We start from the raw sequence: 17,040 nt of genomic DNA on the forward strand, positions 1-17,040 counted from the left end.
GGAAAACAAATTCTCAGATGACTAGACATTACTGTAATGTATTTCTAATCAAAATGCATTTCAAGGGAGAATGTAGTCTGGGGCCTTGTAGTGATTTATAAAATAAACTGGTAAGAACATTTAGTGGTTATAATTATCTTAATTTGTTAGAATAGTGTTTTCCTCTTGTACTTTTAGCCAGTACCAACACAGAAGTGGGCTTTATTTGGAAGTATCTTTATAAATTATATGTTTGAAATAGAAATTATACTTTACCATAAAAATAGAGTTATTGAGAGTAGTACAGAGTCCATATTTTCTAAACCAACATACTATCTAGGAAAGGATTTGGGCACATAGTATTTATGTTTATAGGACTTTCTGATGATTATCAAGACAACAGATGAGAGTATTGGCATTTTCCTGGAAAATCCAGGCTCTGTGGTTGTTGAAACATGGTGGTTAGGTTCCTGGGCTTGGCCACAACTCTTATGTTCATGACGCCAAGTACTAACTGAGCTATGGAAACAAGTTGCTCTGTATGGTAAGTGGTGTTTCTATGGGAAAACCGAAAATCCATTAAGGCATTCTTGGATTTTTTGTGTATGTGCTGGGTCTGTTCTCAGAAACACATTCCTCTTCCCTCTGCCAAAATCTAAAAAATAAAACTTCCTTTCCTACTTACTATTGAATTTTCTTTCCATTTAGGGTTTTTCTCTCACCTGCCATAAAATGGATTATAGCCTCACAGTTTCCATACTCTTTCTACCCCATCCCCCATCAGAAGTTGATGCCTCAGTGAGCTGAAAGCCAGTTTCAGATCTCCTAAGGAATTTATTTAGTAGAACCAGGGAGAAAATAGAAGTAAAAATAAAAATTATCTCTGGGGTATGTTAGTGCATAAGTAGAGGGAGAGGAAAAATGAGAATTCTGGAGAGAATACAACAGGAGTTCAAGTGGAGGTTATATGAAGACAGGGCCTAGCACTGGGCCTGATCTTTCTGGGGTTTTGCCCCACTTTACAGCCACATTTTTATCTTTGTTCCCAAAAGCCTGTCTGGACACTCTAAATCCTTTCTTCTCTTCCCTCAGCTGATGTTTCTGGGTCCTGTTCCTCTTCCCAAAGATGGTGCCTTTCTTAGGCAGTCTCCCCATAACTGAATCTGCCCCTCTTTTCCCAATAGACCCTATGAGAAAAAAGACTGTTGGTGCCAAGTCTCTGGTTGTACAGAGGACTGAAGTAAGATTTGTCCATATTTCAGAAAAAAAAATAGATTCATTATATGTTCTGTCTTTATCTTCCATTATTTTATAAAAAGAAAATTCTGGAGAATAGAATTAAGATTTCAAGTGGAGGTTATGTGAAGACATGGCCTAGAGGAGGGCCTTGCTGTCCAGTAGCAGACAATACGAAGCACTTAAAGTAGAAGCTGATGTCCCACTTCGTTGGATATTGGACTTAGAATCGAAAGGGTCTGTGGGATTGATGTAATAGACCAGATATAACAGGGATGAAGGGTAAGGTTAGGACTAAAAGGGGCGCCTGGGTGGCTAGTCAGTTAAGCATCTGACTCCTGATCTCAGCTCAGGTCTGAATCTCAGGGTCATTACTTCAAACCCTGCATTGGGTTCCATACTGGGCCTGGAGCCTACTTAAGAAAAGATCAGGACTAGAAAGACTGTGCAATGGAGGAGTTTGGACATAGCAGTTTTTCGTTGTTAAAAAGATGTTAGGGTCATGGTTGGCTTAATGGTATAGTTATCAGTATGAAATGATTGATTTATAAAAACTAACATGACCTGGGGCATCTGGGTGGCTTAGTCGGTTAAGCCTCTGTCTCTTGGCTTGACTTAGGTCGTGGTCTTAGGATCATGAGACCCAGTCCCATATCCCGCTCCGTGCTCAGCGCAGTCTTCACGAGATTCTCTCTCTCTCCCTCTTCCTCTGCTCCTGCCCCTGCTTGTGTGTGTGTGCACTCCAGCTCCCTCTAAAATAAATAAAATCTTGAAGAAAAGATGACTGACATGACCTTAAGTGCTGTTCGTAGAAATACAGTATCTAGGAAGGGATTTACAATTCCTGTAACAGGCACCACACTGTGTAAAGAGACAGAAATCAACTTGTTTGGAGCCTGTGGGGTTTGGGCCAGATAGGTCAACGATTTGAGCCTGTGTCCCCTTGGGAAGGGTTATACACATGGAGATACTTAACCCTCAGTGGAAGGCTTCCCGCCTGAGGAAGCTCAGGTAACGGTCTTCAGAGATTGGAAGGGTCCTAGTGCCTGACACTTAATAGTCTCTTGGTAAATGTCTGTCAGGTGTTTTGTTCAGTGCAACCTATTCTTTTTTTTTTTTTTTTAAGATTTTATTTGACACACAGAGAGAGATCACAAGTAGGCAGAGAGGCAGGCAGAGAGAGAGGGGGAAGCAGGCTCCCTACTAAGCAGAGAGCCCGATGTGGGACTCGATCCCAGGACCCTGAGATCATGATCTGAGCCGAAGGCAGAGGTTTAACCCACTGAGCCACCCAGGCGCCCCAGTGCAACCTATTCTTACAGCCAAGTACTGATGGTGAGAGTCAAAGCAACAGGGAAAAGCTTCCAGCTCAATATAAGTTGAAATTTTTAGATACTGTCCTGCACAGCAGCAGGTCATGACATTGGGCTCTCTGCTCAGCAAGAAGCCTGCTTCCCTCTCTCTCTCTGCCTGCCTCTCCATCTACTTGTGATCTCTCTCTGTCAAATAAATAAATAAAATCTTTAAAAAAAAAAAAAAAAAGATTTGAGGTGGGTTCCCCCCAGGTAGCTAATTTACAAACTAAGCTAATTGCAGTATGCGTCATGCCTGGTAGAAACAAACACCTGTGTATTCTCACACAGGTGGGAGCGTTTGTTCAGAGATGGAATTGACTGCCTCTAGAGAGTGAGTGAATGCTGGTATATGATGTATGGTTCAGCTGGTGGGCATAGAATAGTCCAGGGAGCAGGCAGTGAGGACTTGAACCTGGTTAGGAACAGTGGTGGAGGAGGAAAGAAGGCATCGGAGAGATGCTTTGGTTCATTGGAATGTAATGATGATCAGATAATGATGTGCAGGGAAGAACAAAGTCTAGGACACCTTCCAGGTTTCCTACTTGAGCAGATGGTTAGGTGATGACTATATTCCTTGAGCTAAGAAATAATGAGGCGCTGGGGAACAATTTGGAGGGCTAAAAGGAAGAAGGGTGAAAGAGATCTGAGTTGGACGTAGTGATTTGGGAAACACTTGGACATAAATGTTAAAGTCCAAGTATGGGGAAACTTGTACTCAAGTAACTTAAATGTGGGAAGAGTTTAGACCTCATATTCATGTTCAGGTTTTTGGGGGTTTTTTTTTGTTTTTGTTTTTGTTTTTTTTAAAGACACAACTCATGGGGACCTGGGTGACTCAGTCATTTAAGTGTCTACCTTGGGCTCAGGTCATGATCCCAGGATGCTGGGATCAAGGCTGCATCAGGCTCCCTGCTCAGCGGGAAATCTGCTTCTCCCTCTGCCCACCACTCTCCCTGCTTGTGTGCGTGCTCTCCCTGCCCCCCTCTCTGTGTCGAATAAATAAATATCTTAACAACAACAACAACAATTGGGAAGACTCCTCCCAGCCCTTGCCAACTTCTTGTTTATTCTCATAATAAGAGGAGAGGGGATTGGGAACTCCATCTGCTAGGAGAATCTCATCTGCTATGAGAATCTTACAGGCACAGATAGAAAATGAATCACTGAATAATTCATCTTCATTCATTTATCAGTTATTTTTATCTATTGGCTGTTAGAGGTCATGCAGAACCTACTATATTGATAATATCTGGCAATGACCAACTTATTTTCTCAAGAAATAGCTTTATTTTGTTCATAGGTTATGGATTCTCTGACCTCTCTTCCTTACTGGGAGGCCCAGGACTGCCTCATGATTGGCTAAGATTAGACCAGGGGTTGCCTTGAAGTGACTTCAGGCTCCTATTTGTTTTCGTTACTCACAGTGCTCACCAGTGTCCAGTGGGAGTAGATTGGGCCCCCTGACTTCTGATGATATCTGTCTCTCCATAAAGGAGCCAGTTCAACGAGCAGCATGCTGGCCCAGCATCCTTTCAGCAGTCGGAGCAGTATAGCCACCAGACCTGGCCCAAACATGCATCTGGAGGTCAGGGATTTGGGCCTCAGAATCATCTGACTTATCGGGCTCAGTGGTTGTTTCTGTAACATTGCCAGCCTCTGTTTGCCAGGTAGATTTTCTTGGAAGGAGGGGGGAGTCTGTTGGTAGCATGAAGCAAAAGAGGTACCGAAGAACATTCTCTGTAGGGTCGAGGGGAAAACCAAAGGGGATATTTTCAGTCACCCTGCACGTTCCAGACTTCCTGTTTGCCATTTTTAAAACTAAGATAAAACATTAAATTCTTTTTTTTTTAAAGACTTTATTTATTTGTTTGACACAGAGAGAGAGACAGCAAGAGAGACAAGCAGGGGGAGTGGGAGAGGGAGAAGCAGACTTCCCGCTGAGCAGGGAGCCTGATGCGGGGCTCGATCCCAGGACCCTGGGATCATGACCTGAGCTGAAGGTAGACACTCAACAACTGAGCCACCCAGGCGCACCAAATATTAAATTCTTCAAAATAAGTAGGAAAAATACCTCCGTTTTGGAATTTTTATTTAATTTTATTTGAAATTTTTATTTTATTTTACTTTTTTTTTCTTTTTTGGAACGGGAGAGAGAGAAAGGAGGGACAGAGCGGGAGAGAGAGAAAAAGTACTCTTGGGCAGTCCCATTGCCAAGCCCAGGGAGGGGCTTGATCTCACGACCCTAATAAGATGATGACCTGAGCCGAAGTCAGGAGTCGGCTGCTTAACTGACTAACCCACCCAGGTGCCCCTGAAATTTTTATTGTAAATAAAGAGTTGGAATAAACATACAAGATCCCCTTAAGAAAATTTTTTTTGACACCAGCAAAAAAATTTATAATGTTTCTAATTATTTACAGAGTGCGAAGCAGGAGTGTTCGAGTTCAGGTAGCTGTAGAAACCAAAATCCATTGATTTTTGTGACTCTCCGGATCTGAGGTTTCCTGTGGGGATCTACTCTGTGCTAGGCCCTAAGAGAAAAGATGAAAGGAGGGTCCTCATTCTTGAGGGATTCCTGGCCTGGTGAGGGGGTGAGGAGCTCGTGAATGAGAATTTCAATATAATGTGATAAATTCATGGTGAAGAAAAATGGACAGCGTGTTCCAGGAGCACAAACAAAGGTGTTTTGCCCATCTAGTCCAGGGACTTCAAGAAAAGTTTCTCCGAGGTAGGTCTTCAAGAAGGTGGATAAAGGGCAAGGGCATTCTGGTCGAACGCCTTGAACCTTTCCCAGCGGCTTTGCCTGGTGCCTGTATGTACCCTCAGACTCACTGGGCAGCCCTTCAGGGATTTAGGGGAGCAGACGGTGATTGCTTCTCACCCCCCCTAATGGATGGAATGGAGTTCTGTGGCATCGCTGTCTTTGGGCCCCTGTCACCATCCCTCCTCACCTCTGCCGTCCCTCTAGTAAACTGAAGACGCAGGGAAGTTTAGAAGGACCATGTCCATCCACAGTAGGATGGAAGAAGGGTTGTCCTGTGGGAATTGGTCTCATGTAAGCTTTCTTAAAAACAATCTTTTTTTCAAAGACCGTTTCCCAATCTCTCTCTTTCAGTGCCCGAAGTGACGAAACCAAGTTTAAGCCAACCAACGGCCGCCAGCCCAATTGGCAGCTCTCCATCGCCACCAGTCAATGGTGGCAACAATGCCAAAAGGGTGGCAGTGCCGAACGGACAACCGCCAAGCGCCGCCCGCTACATGCCTCGGGAGGTGCCGCCGCGATTCCGTTGCCAGCAGGACCACAAAGTGTTACTAAAACGTGGGCAGCCCCCTCCACCGTCCTGCATGCTCCTCGGGGGTGGGGCAGGGCCTCCTCCCTCCACAGCACCTGGAGCAAACTCAAACAACGCACAAGTGACAGGAACGCTGCTGCAGGGTGACGGTGGGACTGCACCAGGTGAGGGTTCCACGCTGGGAACGGATTCCGAGGCGAACCTTACCTGCCTGTGCTTATGCTCGCAGAACGCCGGAGGCCAAGAGAGAATCATCTCTTAGGTTACTCTGTAGAATCTCGGTGGGAGGAGATATCAAATAATACCATTCTGTAGTTTTTTATTGGATTTTTAAAATTAATTGTTTCTTTCGAGGATTTTGAGTTTTGTTAAGAACTGTATGTAGGGGTGCCCTGCTGCCGCAGTTAGAGTTTGCCCCTCTTGATCTTGGGGTCATAAGTTCGAGCTCCACATAGGGTATAGAGCCTACTTTAAACAGACAAAAAAACTGCACGTAGATATAAGGCACCTTTAGCAGAAGGGCTTTACAAGTTTTGAGAGTTTTTAATAGGTGAATATTAAATCAGCTAACAGCCGAGAACCTCCAAACATCACCTCCCCCCCTTTTGTTTTAAAGCTTATTAACAGATTTCCTCTTAGCTCTTACAAGGTTTTTTTTGAGGCTGTACTAAAATTCAGAGCTTGAACGTCATCAGGCCTTGGCAAGAACAAGGAATTGGTCATTGTTAACTGAAGCATGCTTCATTCTGGTTCTGAGTTTGAACATAGAATCGGCTTGGAAAATTCTGTCACTGTCTCTTGTGCAGAATAAGATGGAAAGAAACCTCAGAGTTACACGGGCTCTCTGCAGACTTTCCTGTGGTGGCCATCAGGCCAGGCCCAAAACACGAAGAGGAAAGCCTCAGGGCCCCTCCTTCTTGGCCCCTCATAAGCAGTTGCAGAAGGAAGTCTGTGCGGGGCAGTCATATCAGGTGTTTCTGCAGCCAGATCTAGCCAGGCCTGGATGTAGACATGAGTCCCTCGTTTGCATTCTTAAAACCAAGGAGACCCCCTAAATCTCAAAAGAGTTGGAGATTCTCTACTTTCCTACACTTAATATGGCTCTGTGCAATATTTTTTCAGTCTTCTATTGATTGAAAGCGTCTTGGTTAAAATAACTAAAACAAGTTTAGAAGAAATTACTGAGTTAAAAACGTCATTTTTCTTCCCACCAAATATGATAAATTACACCAAGATGTGTGCTGAGCCAGACTAATTTGTCAGACTAAGTTCCTTGGGCATACAAGTGATCCATGCTTGTCTGCCCCAGCATCTGGCTGGGTGGGCATTCAGCATTCATTAGATGCTTACTGAGCAGCAAAGCACTGGCCATTATGAGGAATTCAAACCTTAGCAAGATAGGGTCTCTGCCTAAGAGAGAGAGCTTCTGGGCGAGTCTCTGTGTTAATGGGGGGGAAGGTAGATGGGAACACAGTACCCCAGCACTGAGCAAAATGGCTTTAGACAAGAAAAGGTTATTTTCAAGTGAAGAACTAAAAACCAAACCAAAAACCCTCATAGAGGAAATGGCACTTGAACTAGGCCCAGAAAGATGGATAAACTTCAGTATATGAATCCAAGCAGGGGAACCAGTAGTGCCAGGGTGAGAAGGCACAAGTCGTGGACTGTCGAGGAGCGCAGAATGTAGGCATCCACATAGAAAGTAGTGGAAGATTAGACCAGACAAGTCAGTTGGCCCCAGATTGTGCAGTGTCTTGATCAGACTCAAGTTTACCTTTGTTCTTGTGCACGAAGAAACTTGTGGAAGCTTCCCATACAGCAGTGATTTAATTGACAGGGTGCTTCAGAGCGATTACTCTAGCCAGGAGTGCTTAGAGTAGATTGGAAATAGAAAGCAGCTTCAGCTTGTTACTGCATTGTCTCATGATACAAGAAGGCCCTTCTCTGTCAATAGGAATGACAAGGGGACAGCTTTGAGAAACGTTGTGGAGTGACACTTAGCAATACCCCACCCCCGCAGAATGAGAGAGAAGAGATGACTAGCACAGGTGTGGCACAGTTAACCAAGACAGGCAACTGGGTAGAGAAGCTAGTTTGTGGGGAAAGGTAATGTGTGGCTGTGATTAATCAGATCATCTCTTTCCCAGAGTCAACCCTTGGAGGTGCTGCTGCTTCAAATTATGCAAATTCCACTTGGGGCCCGGGAGCCTCCTCCAACAACGGCGCCTCCCCCAACCCAATTCACATCCGGGACAAGGTGATTGTAGACGGGTCTGACATGGAAGAGTGGCCTTGTATCGCCAGCAAAGACGCTGAGTCTTCTTCCGAAAACACCACCGATAACAACAGTGCCTCGAACCCTGGCTCTGAGAAGAGCACTCTGCCAGGAAGCACCACTAGTAACAAAGGAAAAGGGAGCCAGTGCCAGTCTGCAAGTTCTGGGAACGAATGTAATCTTGGGGTCTGGAAATCTGACCCTAAGACTAAATCTGTTCAATCTTCCAACTCTACTACAGAGGGCAACAATGGACTAGGAAATTGGAGGAATGTGAGTGGTCAGGATAGAGTTGGACCTGGCTCTGGCTTCAGCAACTTTAACCCAAATAGCAACCCATCTGCCTGGCCAGCGCTGGTCCAAGAAGGAAATTCTAGGAAAGGGGCATTGGAAACGGATACGAGTAATTCCAGTGCACAGGTTAGCACAGTAGGTCAGGCATCCAGGGAACAGCAGTCAAAGATGGAAAATGCGGGTGTTAATTTTGTTGTCTCTGGCAGAGAACAGGCTCAAATTCATAACACTGATGGACCAAAAAATGGAAACACTAACTCCTTGAACTTAAGTTCACCAAACCCCATGGAGAATAAGGGAATGCCCTTTGGAATGGGCTTGGGGAACGCCTCCAGGAGCACTGATGCCCCTTCACAAAGCACTGGAGATCGAAAGACTGGGAGTGTTGGATCTTGGGGTGCAGCTAGGGGGCCTTCTGGAACTGACACAGCCTCTGGACAAAGCAATTCTGGAAACAATGGGAACAATGGAAAGGATAGAGAGGACTCCTGGAAAGGAGCTTCTGTTCAGAAATCATCTGGGTCAAAAAATGACTCTTGGGACAACAATAACAGGTCTACGGGTGGGTCCTGGAACTTTGGCCCTCAGGACTCTAACGACAACAAATGGGGTGAAGGGAACAAAATGACATCTGGGGTCTCTCAGGGAGAATGGAAACAGCCGACTGGGTCTGATGAGTTGAAAATTGGAGAATGGAGTGGTCCAAACCAACCAAATTCTAGCACTGGAGCATGGGACAATCAAAAGGGCCACCCCCTCCCTGAAAACCAAGGCAATGCCCAGGCTCCCTGTTGGGGAAGATCTTCCAGCTCCACAGGAAGTGAAGTTGGAGGTCAAAGCACTGGAAGCAACCACAAAGCAGGAAGTAGTGACAGTCATAATTCTGGCCGTCGGTCATACCGGCCCACACATCCTGATTGTCAGGCTGTCTTACAGACTCTCTTGAGCCGAACTGATTTGGACCCCAGGGTGCTCTCAAACACTGGCTGGGGCCAAACTCAAATCAAGCAGGACACAGTGTGGGATATTGAAGAGGTGCCAAGGCCTGAGGGGAAGTCTGACAAAGGAACTGAGGGGTGGGAGAGCGCTGCCACACAGACCAAGAACTCAGGGGGCTGGGGAGACGCACCCAGCCAAAGCAATCAAATGAAGTCTGGATGGGGGGAGCTCTCAGCCTCTACAGAGTGGAAAGACCCCAAGAACACAGGAGGCTGGAATGACTACAAGAACAACAACTCTTCCAACTGGGGAGGCGGACGACCGGATGAAAAGACATCTTCCTCTTGGAACGAGAACTCCAGCAAGGATCAGGGGTGGGGAGGAGGGCGCCAGCCCAATCAAGGATGGACTTCCGGGAAGAATGGTTGGGGAGAGGAAGTTGATCAAGCGAAAAACAGCAGTTGGGAAAGTTCTGCAAGTAAACCTGTGTCTGGGTGGGGTGAAGGAGGGCAGAATGAAATTGGAACTTGGGGGAACAGTGGGAATGCAAGCCTAGCTTCCAAAGGCGGGTGGGAAGATTGCAAAAGGTCTCCAGCATGGACTGAGACTGGCAGGCAGCCCAGTTCCTGGAATAAACAGCACCAACAGCAGCAGCCGCCACAGCAGCCACCACCACCACAACCAGAGGCTTCCGGTTCATGGGGAGGCCCACCCCCACCACCTCCAGGCAATGGTCGACCTTCCAGTTCCAACTGGAGCAGTGGGCCACAGCCAGTAACCCCTAAGGATGAGGAACCCAGTGGTTGGGAAGAGCCATCCCCACAGTCAATTAGTCGGAAAATGGACATCGATGATGGCACTTCAGCATGGGGAGACCCTAACAGTTATAACTACAAGAATGTGAATCTGTGGGATAAGAATTCCCAAGGGGGCCCAGCACCTCGAGAACCAAACCTGCCTACCCCGATGACCAGTAAATCAGCATCAGGTAGGCAGTGGCTGCTTCTTGCGGGTTCAATAAGGAAAAATCCTAAACCGGGGCGTTGGTATTTATTCATTTATTCTGCATTTATTCAAGTTGGTTTTGTTCTGGAAATCTTTCTACATTAACCCTACTCTACTGTTAACAGATGTTCTCTTTTTATAAAATGATAGTGATAACAGATGCTGGTGGTACATTTTAATGTTCTTTCTTGGCAGAAGGATAAAGATGGCCATCCCTGTGTTAGTCTTCCAAAGGGGTTTTTTGGGGTTTTTTTTGGTTTTTTGGTAATTGTATTGGTCTTACAGAATCCAAAAAATGTATCTTGCTAAACAAACTATGCTCCAGATTTTAAAAATGAAGAATTAAAATAGTAGCAGAAATAGACCTGATTTCCATTCAGTTTCTACCCGTGCACATATCCTCTGTGTTTCTCCTTCCCCAGCGAAGGGAAGTATTTTGTGTTGTTCTGGAAGGGGCCGTTGGAATGCTGTAGCACAGCAGGATCTGGAAGGTTTCAGTCACTTCCCAGATGACTTCTAAAGATCACCTCTGGAAGTGGAATACTTCACATAAGAAGTTGCTCTCTCATGATATTCACTTGCCCAGAATTAAACTTTCTTCTTCCTCTGTTTGAATAGAAGCCATGGCCATACCTGGTAAATTAAAAGTAGTGCTAGTAATGCCATCTTTGGCATTGTCAACTTGAATGTCCCCATAAAGCATGTAATTCAACAAATTAAGGGGAGGCACTCTTGGGGTTTTTGTTTTTGTTTTTCTAGGTAGAATTAATACTTAGTTTTCCACTCCTCGTGTAAGCATAGTTGTTCAGTGAATGTATTTATGGCCCCTTAGAAAATGATTGCTTTTAACTAGTTCTCTTTTTCCCCTCCCTCAAATATTGAAAAAGAATGAAGCAGGAAATAAAGATCGCGTGTTAATTCCCTGTCCAGCATAAGACCTGCTAACATGAAAAAAATTTATTATCCATATAGTAAAAAACCTTTAAACTATATAGAAAAGCGAAATGTAGTAAATAAAAGAATCTTAGCCCCCAGGGTCTCTTCCCACAGGTAATGTCTTAAGAGTTTTGTGTCTCATTCAAAAATTTTGTTCATACCTGTAGCGAAATCTATCTATCCTTTACAGCTTTTACACGGAAGGGATTGTACTGCATACACTGTTCTTCACTTTGCTTTTTTCATCATACTTTAAAACTTTCCATGTTAGCACATACATTTTTGTCTTTTATTTGCTTCGTGTACAGTGTTTATTTCATGGGTGACACAGTTGGCCTAACCAGTCCCTCTTTGATAGATACTTAGGTCGCTTCCAGATGGTTTCCAGCAGCGATCCAGTGAGCATTGTTGTACCTGTAGGTTTATGTACTTTACAAGTGTATCTATCGTATAATTTCCCGGCAGGGGAAGTACTGGGCCAGAAGTTAAAGGGACAATGCCCGTTGCCTCCATGAGGGTGGAAGCCGTTCCTATTTCTGCCGGCTGAACCCAGGAGTGCCTGTTTCTCCCACTGTCGCCGCCCCTCCCCCGCCCTGGCTACCTGGCTCCCTGGATATTAGGATGTTTCCTTTAACAGATCCTTCTTAGAGACCCATTTTCTTTCTTTGCAGTCTGGAGCAAAAGCACACCACCTGCTCCAGATAATGGTACTTCAGCTTGGGGTGAGCCAAACGAAAGCAGTCCTGGGTGGGGTGAAATGGATGACACGGGAGCATCGACCACAGGCTGGGGGAACACACCCTCCAACGCTCCAAATGCCATGAAACCTAGTAAGTGTACAGCCTTATTTGTGAGGGAGTCTCCGTTGATCTGGAGGCCAAACATGTTGGTGAGGCGTGGGCTGATGTTTAAACTGTCGTTTCAATGAGATTGAGGACCGTGGACCTTTAATAAACCATCAGTCACAAATGACCGTGACTTAGCTTTGCGTATGTTAACATGTTTACAGTCTAGAAGACATGTTGATTTTGTTGATTTTATTTTAAGTTAGGTTTAGTATCTGGCCAGATTTGAAATGTTGCTGTGGTGCTTTTTTTTGCCAGTAACGTAAATACTGCTCGCCATCTCTGTTTTGCATCTCTGCCCCTTTGTTAGTATAATTTGAAAAGACTTTTCCTGGCTTTTACTGTGGATCACAGCCTCTGCCGCTCAGTGACTTTATCCTTCTGTTTCTTCCTTGTCCCTTTGTCTCTCTTCTCATACTTCCACCCACATAGGAACATTTAAGGTTTCTTGAATCCAACAAAGATTTCTTCATTTGAGTTTTTTATACGAAGCATGTCACACTTAATCATAATCATTGAAAGTCTAAGCTATCCTTGATCCAACTGGCAATGTATAGGCACAGTAATTTGTAAAACTTTGTAAACCGATGCTATGGAATGTTGAAATATTCAATTTCAAGTACCCGTTTTCACTTGTTTGTCATTTTCTTGAAAAGTATTCCAACATCTCTTTTCTGCCATATTGCAGACTTAAGGAATTATCTTTTGATTTAAAAGTGTGGTCATACTGAGTGCTCAAAATTTGAACTAGAATAACAAATTCTGTTGTCAGTTCTATCATATGATATGTATGACTCTTAATAGTGCCACGTGAAGAAATATAATTTTAGCTATTTTCTAGAAATTGATTCTTGTGTCTGTAATTTGCATTTTAAAAATTACAAATCTCCTTCACTTCATAGAAATAGAAATAGCTTTATAAAGATGATGATTTCATCATGATTTTCACTGTAAAATTGGTTGTATCATCATGGGAAATACCATGCTATAAACTTGAAATAGATCCAAAATGGGTGTTGGAAGACATGAACCAGACCCTCGGCACAAGGAAATGCTTGAGCAGTACTGTCAGGATTTCTCCGTGTCTTTCCCAACCTTAGAATCACCCTTCTTCCATCACAAAACCTTCTCAGTTAAAAATGTCTTCTCTTCAGGATCGTCTGTAGTTAAAGCTATAATTGTACCTACCCTTTGTCTAGGTAATATGAATGTGGAAGGGGCTAGATTGTTTGCCTTGGCATAGAGATGGATTAGATACAATGACAAACACCTCAAATGCTGCACTCATAAGGACTGATCATTGTGGTTATTGCCATATATAGCTATCGCATACGATTGATCTATTCTTTTCCTAAAGATTCCAAATCTATGCAAGATGGCTGGGGGGAGAGTGACGGTCCAGTGACGGGAACTCGCCATCCCAGCTGGGAAGAGGAGGATGATGGAGGAGTCTGGAACACCGCCGGCTCTCAGGGAAGTGCTTCCTCCCACAACTCAGCAAGCTGGGGACAAGGAGGAAAGAAACAAATGAAGGTAGCCCACTTTACAAATGCTTGAGCTTGTTTCTTCATTCTTAGAAGGCAGAACTGAGAATTTTCTAATGGAGGAATCCCTGAGGTCCTAAGTAAGGGGGAAAATATTTTCTTAAGAGCAAATAATTACTTCCTCTTTATTCCTCATCTTCCTTCCCCATGACCTTGAAACCTCAAACTACAGAGCTGTTGCTGTGAACAAAGTGGAATTTTTCAAAAAGGAGATTTTTTTCACTTTTAGTTTCCATATGATGATAACTCTTTGGAAGTTTTCAAGGCATACCTTATGAATGTTTTATGCTTGTGCATTCTAAAGCCAAGGAAGTCTTTAGGGTAAGTCCCCATGATATATAGAAGAGAAACCAAAGAAAGATAGCTTCTCCAGTGGCGATCAGCATGACTGGTTTTTATCCGATTCGGGAAATTCCAAAACCCAGAACCATCCAACAAAGTGAAGTGCCGGTGCGTGACCCTGCTGTATCAGCCGGCTGATATTATCTATATCCTATGCCTGGTCGTGTTCTAAAGTTGTCGCTTTCTGGAGCGCTTGAGTGGTTCAGTTGGCTAAGCATCCGACTTGATTTCAGCTCAAATCTTGATCTCGGAGTCATAGGTTCAAGTCCCACATTGGGCTAAATGCTGCCATGGGGCCTACTTAACTAAAAAAAAGCGGGGGGGAATAAAGTTGTCACTTTCCTTGTCTTAGAGCAACTCGGTTTCTACTTTGATTTGCATAATTTGATGAGAACTTTGGTTTCAATCTAGAACAAGTCTTTGAACCTGAACCACTCTCTCAGCAGAGGCGTTCTTTCCCTTCTGCAGGTAAATTGATGGACATAAGGAATGGGCAGTCATATATTTAATTTCAACATGGGAGCCTTGCTGCCCCGTGAAACATTTCAGTGAACATTGTCCTGGTTTCAAACACCAAGTACCCTCCTGGAAGGTCTTTGGTTGGCTAAGGGGGCTGGCTGTGCCTTCATCCCCTTTACTGCAGGATGCAGTTTTGTTCTGAATAGGGTAGCTCAGTAGCCGAGAACACAGATGATAGTTCCTGTTGGAGGCATCCTGGATAAGCAGCCAGTCAGTTTCCCTCCTAAGGACTTCTGTTCACTCACCCTAGTCACAGAAGGAATTATTCAGATAAACTGGTCAGCATCTTTGTACTCTCATATTGTCTGGCTTGCTGTGGCTTTGTTTTTGTCATTTTACGAATTCCCAATGAGTTGGATCGAAAAGACAGTCGAGGGAGACTGCTGATTGACCCGAAGGGAGCAAGGGAAAGGTGCTGGCCCACTGGGTGGCCCTGAGACGTAATTGATCCGGCTCAGTGGGAATTCAGTGTATCTGCCCCGTGATTGACAATTCTGACCTTTTGTATCCAAGAGCCTTTTTTTTTTTTAACTGTGATCGAAGGCAGATAACGTAAGATTTACCATTTTAGCCATTTTTAGTTGCACAGACAGTTCATTAGTGTTGAGTGCATTCACACTATTGTGCAACCGTCACCACATCTCACCACAAAACTCTTTTCATCCACAAAACCGAAACTGTTTGCATTAAACAAAAACTACCAGTTAGTTCTCCCCTCCCTCAGCGAGGGCTTTCTTGACCTTAAAACCTGTAACTGAACTGAAATAAACTTACTCACTTTCAAGAATAATAAAACTGATATAACAAATATCATCAAAACGCAGAGTTTTTATCGGTAGATTGTGCAAGTGCACAAAGCCCCATCACCCCGTGTCCCCCCCAAGTCCTCATCACAGTTCCACTTGCCTCCTCCGTAGAAGTAAAGGGGGAGCTAATGCTGGGTGTCCTGTTTAAGGAAGAAAATAGGTCCCTTGAGAAACAAAAACTCAGGGGCACCTGGGTGGCTCAGTCGGTTAGGTGTCTGCCTTCACTCAGGTCATGATCTCAGGGTCATGGGATCGAGTCCCACATCAGGCTCCCTGCTTAGCGGGGAGTCTGCTTCTCCCTTTCCCTCTGCCCCTACCCTCTGCTCGAGCTCATGCTCGCTCTGTCTCAAATAATTAAGTAAAAAAAAAAAAAAAAAGAAAGAAAGAAACAAAAACTCAGCATCTGCCTTACTTTACAGTAAGATCAGTGAGGTCTTCCGCTAGGCCTCTTTCCCACTGGGGACCCCAGTCGTTTATACTGTTAAACAAGCAGATGAAGGGTACATGGATGAGTCCTCATTGTTTCCACACAAAAACTAGTGACCAGCTTAAATAGCCCATTTTAATAGGTAGTGCCTATTTATTTTCCAAATAACAGGCACTAGCATCGAACTCTTTCTTCTACTACAAACTGGGTTACAAGGAGATAGTAAAGGGGAAAGTACTAGGATGCAAACATTGTGTTTTAGAAGATCTGATATTGACCTTTTTCTATTTGTAAGGTAAAAACAGCAGCAGACCTGGGCGCCTGGGTGGCTCAGTCAGTTAAGCATCTGCCTTCAGCTCAGTTCATGATCCCAGGGTCCTGGGATCTAGTCCCGCATCAGGCTCCCTCAGTAGTGTGGAGTCTGCTTCTCCCTCTCCCTCTGCCATTCCCCCTGGGGGGAGTGGGGGAAGCCGACTGTATTTTTTCTAGTTAATTCTAATTCAGTGTGACAAAAGAAAAATGAAAACACAGAACTAAAGCTTATTAATCTTTCATCCTAATAGATTAAATATCAAAATAACCATAGTTAAAAGAGGGAAATTTGGGCTCAAAAAGGTAAACTGTTGGTTCTGCATTTTCAGTCAGTACTTAAATGCAACTCAGATATGAAGTGAGATAAAATAATTTGGTTCTGAGGTTACATATTTCATTTCTGTAGTGCTCACTGAAAGGAGGAAACAATGATTCATGGATGAATCCTCTTGCCAAACAGTTTTCAAATATGGGATTGCTGGTAAGTTTTGTTTTCTTATATGTGTAACACAGCCCAGCTTTTACTTTTAGTACAGATGTTAAAACTGCTGCCACATAGAGTACAACATTACAGAGTTAGAAACTGGTTAAACAGTGTTTCTGATTTAAGCAATATTTGTCTTCTATTCTTTTATTCTTAGTGAACTACTCCAGTATTTAATGGTTATGGCTTTTGAGTTTGTAGTCCTTGTAACCTTTTCCTTAGGTGGCTAGAGGAAGAAAGAGCCAAGCCTTAAAACTTGTATAATTTTCCCTGACTACTACTGTACCAGTTTTAATATTACAGTTTTTAAAACGGCAGCAACAGCAAAATAACGAGAGAAAGTATTTGTAATTAATTATATAGGGAATTCTTGGAGGACGTCTTTTTTTTTTTCCTTTCCCTTATCTCTTGGGAGCATCGTGGGGACACCCCGTCCCTGGTTGCCAAAA

At 44.0% G+C, this 17,040-nt stretch overlaps 1 protein-coding gene across 10 annotated transcripts in view; it reads left to right on the forward strand.

The window, feature by feature from the left end:
• Positions 1–17,040, forward strand: part of TNRC6B (trinucleotide repeat containing adaptor 6B) — a 263,359-nt gene that overhangs the window by 193,007 nt on the left and 53,312 nt on the right. For 5 of the 10 annotated variants that reach the window (XM_047741007.1, XM_047741000.1, XM_047741004.1 and 2 more), the window contains 6 exons: positions 5,686–6,027; positions 8,011–10,359; positions 11,984–12,142; positions 13,515–13,690; positions 14,455–14,511; positions 16,514–16,588. In XM_047741007.1, coding sequence (XP_047596963.1) covers positions 5,686–6,027; positions 8,011–10,359; positions 11,984–12,142; positions 13,515–13,690; positions 14,455–14,511; positions 16,514–16,588 — 3,158 coding nt within the window. Of the gene's footprint in view, positions 1–5,021; positions 5,160–5,685; positions 6,028–8,010; positions 10,360–11,983; positions 12,143–13,514; positions 13,691–14,454; positions 14,512–16,513; positions 16,589–17,040 lie in introns of those variants that run through there. The other 5 variants (XM_047741002.1, XM_047740999.1, XM_047741006.1 and 2 more) reach the window with 4 other exon arrangements.

The sequence above is a fragment of the Lutra lutra genome, chromosome 8 (genome assembly GCF_902655055.1).
Source record: "Lutra lutra chromosome 8, mLutLut1.2, whole genome shotgun sequence".
NCBI lineage: Eukaryota > Metazoa > Chordata > Mammalia > Carnivora > Mustelidae > Lutra > Lutra lutra.